Here is an 8,705-nt window from a genome sequence, read left to right as displayed (position 1 = left end):
CAAAGTTTTTACATCCCATTATGTTTTGTGAGATGGAACCTTTGTATTTTATGAATTGAATTACTAACTCAAAAATGTCAACATTTTAAAAATAACACCACACAGGCATTAATAAACACATAATGGATCAGATTATGTAAAAAAACTCAATTTTGACAAAAATGGAGATAGAACATTTTTAACTCTAACGTCACGAATAGCCTACTTTTTTTCCATTCGACATTTTTCAATGTAGGCTATGTAATGGAACACCTCGCGCGGTTCACTAATATAATAGAAGTTTGGCAATGTATAATAATAATAACATTGCGTTATATAGCCATCCCAGACAGAAAGAGAAACAGAGATAGGCCTCGACTGGTTAATTTACAAGTACGAGTATTGTCCCTCCGTTAAACGGTAACCGGAATTGCACAACTGTTCACTGCACATTCTCAATTTAATGTACCCTGGAAAGAGCAACATCTGTGTGTGTGTGTGTGTGTGTGTGTGTGTGTGTGTGTGTGTGTGTGTGTGTGTGTGTGTGTGTGTGTGTGTGTGTGCGTGTGTGCGTGCGTGCGTGCGTGCGTGTGTGTGTGTGTGTGTGTGCGTGCGTGTGTGCGTGTGCGTGTGCGTGTGCGTGTGCGTGTGTGTGTGTGTGTGTGTATGTGTGCGTGTGTGTGTGTGTGCGTGCGCGTGCGTGCGTGCGTGCGTGCGTGCGTGCGTGTGTGTGTGTGTGTGTGTGTGTGTGTGAGAACTTGTAAGGGTTCCCTTGGCTTAGAATCTCTTTTTTGGTAATAATTTGTTGAGTCTCAGGTGAAATCGTCTGCAAACAAATGAATTCAAGCTGCTCCTTAAAGAAAAAAGACGAGAGGGCCACTGGTCATTGTAGCTTTGCACACAGAACTCTGGATTCCTGCAAACTTGTATTCTGGTTTTAAAAAAAGCCTCTTTTCATTTCGCCAGTCTACCTCTGGCCAGGCTAAGGCTTTTCTCTCCCTCTTTTAATCCGTCCCTTTATTTCAGAAAAACACAAAACGAGGTTCCACGCAGAGCTTTAGTAGCTAAAAGTGAAAGAGCTGGAGTTTTTTTTTTTTTTTTCGGAGCTGAGCTCTGAATCGCTCTGGAAAATGGTTCTTGTGAATGGGTGAAAAACGTTTAATAGGTTCTTGCTCTTGCAATCTGCTCCTTAAACAGGTGGAAATTGGACCTTCTCAATTATACAAATCGTGACATTAGAATTATAAGGTTCTATCTCCATTTTTGGTCAAAATGTAGTTTTTTACATAATCTGATCCATTAGGTGTTTATTAATGCCTGTGTGGTGTTGTTTTTTTAAATGTTGACATTTTTGAGTTAGTAATTCATAAAATACAAAGGTTCCATCTCACAAAACATAATGGAATGTAAAAAAGTTGACGCTCAATATCTCTGAACTGCCCTAAACGGAGATATAACCTTATCATTCTAAACGGAGATAGAACCTTATCATTCTAAACGGAGATAGAACCTTATCCTTCTAAACGGAGATAGAACCTTATCATTCTAAACGGAGATAGAACCTTATCATTCTAAACGGAGATAGAACCTTATCATTCTAAACGGAGATAGAACCTTCTCATTCTAAGCTCACGCCTTCTCAATTATACAAATAGTAAACCAGCATGGAAAACTATTTCCATCTCCAACGATTAGGAAACTCGCAATGAAAATTGAGGCTATGAAATCCTTATTGTTAAGCAAGTTAAACAACCTGCGAGTCCGAATCGTAATACGTGTTCAATTGCCAATGTAAGCAATGCATAAGGCAGCTCCAATAACTGACACAATCAGTGGACGCGTTGAATCTATATTACAATGTGCAATAGTTTCACATATTCAGTTTCAACAGGAAATAAACAAATCGAAGAAAATTATAATAATCAACAGGGTTCAAATGTTATAGATAATGACAGATAATAATATAGGCTACCATAATATAATTAATAATGTAACCTGGTTATAATACTAGTAATAATAGTAATAATACAATAATTGTTAATAATAATAATAATAATAATAACAATAATAATAATAATAGGTAATAATAGTCATAATAGTGGAATAATCATAATAACACAAATGTTAACATCATTAATCAACTGTTCAAATGATCATAACCAATGGTAGCCATAACATATTTGTTTTTTTTCAAAAAAAAATCCATGAAACGAAGTTGTTCGATCAGAGAGGAAGTGCATTGCTGATGGAATAAAGAGGCGGAGGTGGATTTGAGGATGTGGGAGACATAAATAATAATCTGCCATAACTGTTATGCATGCATACCACCCCGTGGCCGTATATAAGTGCGTGGGAGAGAAGGGACAAGCTGGCGATGGCGTTCCCGTGTCATCCTGATAGGAGCTGGTCCCTGTGATGTCAGGCTGAATGCAAAAGACATCAGTGATCTCTGATGAGGACGTCTGCTTCCAAAATGTGACAGAGCACAGAGCTATCTCCGAATACATCTGCAAAAAGGTAAACTTCAACATTGACTCTGACGCCTAAGTTTGCTATCAGATTCTATGCGTCGCTGAATAGGAATTAACTCAGTGCCTTTTTGTCTTTTCTCTTCTCTGCTAACGAGCTCTGTTATGTCCTGTTAATTGTGTGTGTGTGTGTGTGTGTGTGTGTGTGTGTGTGTGTGTGTGTGTGTGTGTGTGTGTGTGTGTGTACTAGTTAACTTAATGAGCATTAAGTTGGTACCCCTGGATGCTATTGTTCCAGGGACGCATGGCCATTTGCATGCAAATGCGGTGGTGACATTGTAATACCCCAGGTGCTTATTAAACTGATGTGTGTCTCTGACTCTCTGTCCTTGTCTTTTCTGGAACTCAGGAGGGCGAGGACTGCAGTGTGGCTGCTTGGATCTGCTCAACACCCAAGTTGGGTTTTTACAAAATGGCAAGTTTTCATACAAGTTTTCTCCCTTTGGACACAGTCATGTCCAGGAATGGAGCCTCCACCGCCCCGAAGGCGCTGGCCTTTTCTATTGACCGGATCATGTCCAAGACGTCGGAACCGAAAGGCCGTTTGGGCAGCTTGGACCACCGGCGAGGGGGAGTGGAGGTCTCCGAGGGCAAGAAGTTACCGTACATACCGTGCATGTTCCCCCTGCAACCCTTCAGCTACGACCTCCAAGCCAAGGCGCTGATGAACTACTCCGAGTTTTGGAAAGCTAATTTCAGGGGCACCATATGCACTTCTCTTAACACTTCTTCCCCGGCGCAAATGTGCAAAGCGAACTGCGGGATCGGGATGTGCAGCAAGGCGGACTCGGGGGGGTTGAAGCACTCTTTACCGGGAGGAACCAGGGTGATCAAACCTCAGGTCATCCATCAGGCGGTGCATGCGATGCCCACCCACGGGTCTCTGTACTATTTAAACTACCTGGATTCTGCCTATCACCAGTCTGAGCTCCTAACGGGACATTTGTTCTCCTCGGCGTTGGCGACCTCGCAAGCCCACCAGGCGTCTCTGATCCAGGGGTCTCTGTCCCAGGCGTCTCTGTCCACATCTCTGTCCCAGCACCAAAAGCTGCTCCTGTTGGAGAACGCCAAGGAAAGGCTCCCAGAGAAGTTCCCCTCGCCTCGGGACCCCCACAAGGAGCACCTCCCCGGCCAACTGGACCAGATCGTGAAGGAGAACCACAGCCTGAGCAGCTCGGAGAAACACGGCGGAAAGGCGCACAGCTCAAAGCTCCACAACAGCTCTGCGGACGGGAAACCCAAAAACTTCACGTGTGAAGTGTGTGGAAAGGTAAGAATATGTCATACTTAAGTAGGCTATGGAAGTCTGTTTAGATAGGCATTTATAGGCTATATTTAATTTAATGTGAAATATAGCTATAGCTATATAATTATTCATATTTATAAAGAAATATAACATTTAACAAATATTATAGAATATGTCATACTATGGAAGTCTGTTTAGATAGGCATTTATAGGCCTATATTTAATTTAATGTGAAATAGCTATAGCTATATAATTATTAATATTTATAAAGAAATATAACATTTAACAAATATGATATTGATGTTATAGGCTATGTAAACCAGGAAATAAGCATATTTATATAGCCTAATGAGATTTTTTATAAAAAAAACAATTATGCCGCATACGCATTTCTAATGACATTATTTCTAGTCAATACTCCACAATGAAAAACGGGATTACTAAAAAATATGTATTTTTTCCCTCCGGCAGGTGTTCAACGCTCATTATAACCTGACCCGACACATGCCGGTGCACACGGGCGCCAGGCCCTTCGTCTGCAAGGTCTGCGGGAAAGGGTTCCGTCAGGCCAGCACCCTGTGCAGACACAAGATCATCCACACACAGGTGAGACACACATTTAGATCTTCATTCCATAATTGCAACTGGTGACGTTAGAATTATAAGGTTCTATCTCAATTTTTGTCAAAATTTAGTTCTTTACATAATCTGATCCATTAGGTGTTTATTAATGCCTGTGTGGTGTTATTTTTAAAATGTTGAGTTAGTAATTAATAAAATACAAAGGTTCCATCTCACAAAACATAATGGAATGTAAAAACGTTGACGCTCAATATCTCTGAACTGCCCTAGAGAACCTTATCATTCTAAACGGAGATAGAACCTTATCATTCTAAACGGAGATAGAACCTTATCATTCTAAACGGAGATAGAACCTTATCATTCTAAACGGAGATAGAACCTTATCATTCTAAACTCACGAGCTGTGTATATCAACTGTGTATAACTTCATCATGACATTTTTAAAACCATAACTTTTTAAATTTCCCACCATCCAGGAAAAGCCGCATAAATGCGCGCAGTGCGGGAAGGCCTTCAACCGGAGCTCGACGCTCAACACTCACATCCGCATCCACGCCGGGTACAAACCTTTTGTCTGCGAGTTCTGTGGGAAAGGATTTCACCAGAAAGGTAAAACTGTTAAACCCCCGTCTGAAATACTCAAGCTTAAGCCCGCATATGCAGCCTAATATTTGTACAAACAAGCTGGGTATTTATTTTATTTTATTTTTCAATTAGGATAAAACCAAAGCATCATAATAATATAATAATAATATAATCCCGATCAGATTATTTTCAGATGAATGAATTTAACATCCCAATTATCTACTTATAAAAGGCATAGGCTACTGGCAAATGCAAACATTGCTGGCTTAGCCTAATGATTGCCTAATAGAAATGAAGTAAACATTTTCACATTTTACTATTAGTATCACCGAGTTAAATCATATTATTGATCGAATAACAGCGTTTAGCGCGGCCCTCTGATCAATCTAAATGGGACACGTCAGGTTACACTAACTAACTCTCATACAAGACTCCTGCATCTGCCATGGGTCAGGGGACAGACCTTTCCCCAGTTTATAATCCGACAGTTTTTCAGTTGTTGTCGAGTTTGATTTTGACAAAGTTTGACAACTTCTTGACTTGGACATGCACCGCCCTGATTGAGGCAGGCTGGGGGACGGAGGGCCATTGTGGGACACTAACTTAATGGTGAACTGCTGACCTTGAACAGAACAAAATGAACTCAGTTTGTTATTCCCTTTCATCTATGCTAGTTCTTCTTCTTCTTCGCGATGTTCATTTTTATTCATCCACCATTCTGTTTCCATTTTTCAGGAAATTACAAGAACCACAAGCTAACGCACAGAGACAGAGAGAGAGAGACAGAGAGAGAGAAAGAGACAGAGAGAGTGAAAGAGAGAGTGAGAGGGAGAGAGAGAGACAGAGAGAGATAGGGAGAGAGAGAGACAGAGAGACAGAGACAGAGAGAGACAGAGACAGAGAGAGAGAGAGAGAGAGACAGAGAGAGTGAAAGAGAGAGAGACAGAGAGAGAGCGAGAGAGAGAGAGAGAGAGAGACAGAGAGAGAGAGAGAGAGAGAGAGAGGGAGAGAGAGAGAGAGAGTTTGTTATTCCCTTTCATCCATGCTAGTTTTCCTTCTTCTTCGAGATGTTCATTTTTTATTCATCCATTCCATTCCTGTTTCCCATTTTTCCAGGGAATTACAAGAACCACAAGCTGACGCACAGCGGAGAGAAACAGTACAAGTGTTCCATCTGCAACAAGGCCTTCCACCAGATCTACAACCTGACCTTCCACATGCACACTCACACCGACCAGAAGCCCTTCACCTGCGGGACCTGCGGCAAGGGCTTCTGCAGGAACTTTGACCTTAAAAAACACATTCGGAAGTTGCACGATAACAACTCGGCCTCTTTATCCGCTGCTAAGACCGACTCTTCCCTCAGGGGACCCCCGAGTTGAGCTCGAAGTCGTTTTCCATTGGATTTTTTGGACAATTATCTCCCATGTGCACACTTTAAAGGGACAGATTTATTGTGACTTTGCATCTGTGTACATTTCACCGCATCACCCACCGTTCATGAGTGAAATAAAAAGGATCAATTCGTGACGTTAGAATTATAAGGTTCTATCTCAATTTTTGTCAAAATTGAGTTTTTTACATAATCTGATCCATTAGGTGTTTATTAATGCCTGTGTGGTGTTATGTTGAATTTTTTGAGTTAGTAATTCATAAAATACAAAGGTTCCATCTCACCAAACATAATGGAATGTAAAAACTTTGACGCTCAATATCTCTGAACTGCCCTAAACGGAGATAGAACCTTATCATTCTAAACTGAGATAGAACCTTATCATTCTAAACTCACGATCTGTGTAAATTTCACCGCATCACCGTTCATGAGTGAAATAAAAAGGATGAAATTACATTTTTTTTAAAAACATACAGTAAAACCATTCAAAATAAAACATGACGTATTTTCATATCAAAGACAGTATACATTTTCAGGCAGTTAAAACGTTTTTTTTTAAATTCACTGGTAAAACGAGATGGACACATAAGAATGGACATTGTGCAGTGCAGCATTGCATTGAATCTGAGCCGGAGTGTTAATGTTAAACATAGAAATGGGCTAACGAGCCTATGGAGAAATTCAGGTAATTTACTTTTTGTTCTTTCCATTGAATAACGTGTGGAGATGGAATTGTAAATAATATGAAAAATAAAGTGTTATTTAACAGTGTTTTACCTTTGTATTCTATTTTACTTTTAAATTATTTTTATTGCAATGTAGGATTCATGATAGCCTAGTTTATAAACACTTTATGCGTAAAACTGAATGTTTGATCATTTGAACTGTTGCCATTTATGATCTGAAAATAAAACTGCATCTAAATATAATTTATATAGAATAGAATATATTAATATATATATACCTATATATATATTATTATATTATTATATATGTTTAATATATAGCCTATATTAGGGGAACATATATTATTTCATATACGATGTTGCAGCCAGATGTTCTCATATATAAACATGGGAATGGAGGCTTATAACACAAAGCATGGGCTTGTGCAGCTAACAGAAACCCATTCTAAGACCCGTTTCTGTTTCAGCACATTTGAGACAGACACAGAGAGTCTTCCGATGCCATATTGCACTTGACTTCTGCGTAATGGCACACATTATCAGATGCTACATGGACTCTTGAAAAGCAAATTACATTAATCAGCTAAACGCCCTCGAGGGGAAGCTGAACCTGTTCATCTGAATATGCGTAATGGAGCACTTGGGCCACATCAGCCACCATCTCCTCTTTAATAAACCATCACGTATTCCGCGCACGAATCCTGGAACAATATTATCCTTGCGCGCAAACAGAAAATTCTGATGAGAGACATGGCGCGTGCTCACAAATCTCTCTCTCCCAATTAGGACACAATTAGTAATTACGCGCCATGTCTCCGGACCGGTTAGAAGGCTAATATTACCAGTTGTAATGGCCTATGTCCTAACACACAAGCTGTTCAAAAGACAAGAAGATACAAACTAGTGTATTTTTTTGCAAACCCCTTATTTTATTTTCATATGGCTATGCATAGACCGATGTATACCCCCCCCCCCCCCAAAGAGCCATTGCTTTTTGGTCAGGCTGCATTTGTAAATAAGAATTTGTTCTCACATGTTTGCCTGGTTAAATAAAACATGAAAAAAATTATTGGGAGTCATGCACATGTGTATGGCCTCATCTCACCTAATTCAATTACGTCTGTATCCAGTGGTATACTTTTCAGTTTCACATTTAGGTTCATAAAATGTGTATAGAGCTCACTATTCGCACACCAATTGTAAGCCAACAGGCTATTCGAAGTTGACACTGAATCCCAACTTGCAAGAGTTAGTTTGCAATTAGAATTAGTTTATGCTTTTCACTGCATTTGTATTATCTCTGATTATCTCTGTAATCAAATCTAATTTCATTTGTGTATAAGACAAACAAGGAGTAGCAACGTTTCTCTTCTGAAACTCTGAAATTCTTCTCTTTTGATTCATAACGCCTATGCATATCTGCGAACACAGCATTCCAGAGCACACTTAATAATCGACGTTGTAATTGACTAAGTGCTGTGGGGGGTTGGATTTCTGCAGAAAAAAGGTCATAATCGAATTCCAACACAAACATATCCGCTATGATATGGGGTCAGCAGCTATGCCCAATTAAACAATAACCAGGCAACGCTATTAAACTGGTGCCAACCCCTTCAAACGGATCTGGAAAACGTCCGAATATAAAACCGTTAGATTAGATTGACCAGCCGAACAATCAAGACCAGTTCTCCGCGCTGTGTCAAGTG

General features: G+C 39.9%; 1 protein-coding gene across 1 annotated transcript; it reads left to right on the top strand.

The window, feature by feature from the left end:
- Positions 1 to 2,406: 2,406 nt before the first annotated feature.
- On the top strand, positions 2,407 to 6,302 carry fezf2 (FEZ family zinc finger 2; the record flags this gene model as incomplete). The annotated part of the gene is made up of 5 exons (XM_080545770.1): positions 2,407 to 2,496; positions 2,857 to 3,777; positions 4,225 to 4,359; positions 4,812 to 4,944; positions 6,037 to 6,302. 5 exons carry the CDS (start codon positions 2,407 to 2,409, stop codon positions 6,300 to 6,302), a joined length of 1,545 nt encoding a protein of 514 aa, XP_080401896.1.
- Positions 6,303 to 8,705: the final 2,403 nt, after the last annotated feature.

Source organism: Nansenia antarctica (genome assembly GCF_963989245.1).
Source record: "Nansenia antarctica genome assembly, chromosome: 15".
In the NCBI taxonomy this organism is placed as follows: domain Eukaryota; kingdom Metazoa; phylum Chordata; class Actinopteri; order Argentiniformes; family Microstomatidae; genus Nansenia; species Nansenia antarctica.
This window is presented reverse-complemented; position numbering and strand designations above follow the sequence as displayed.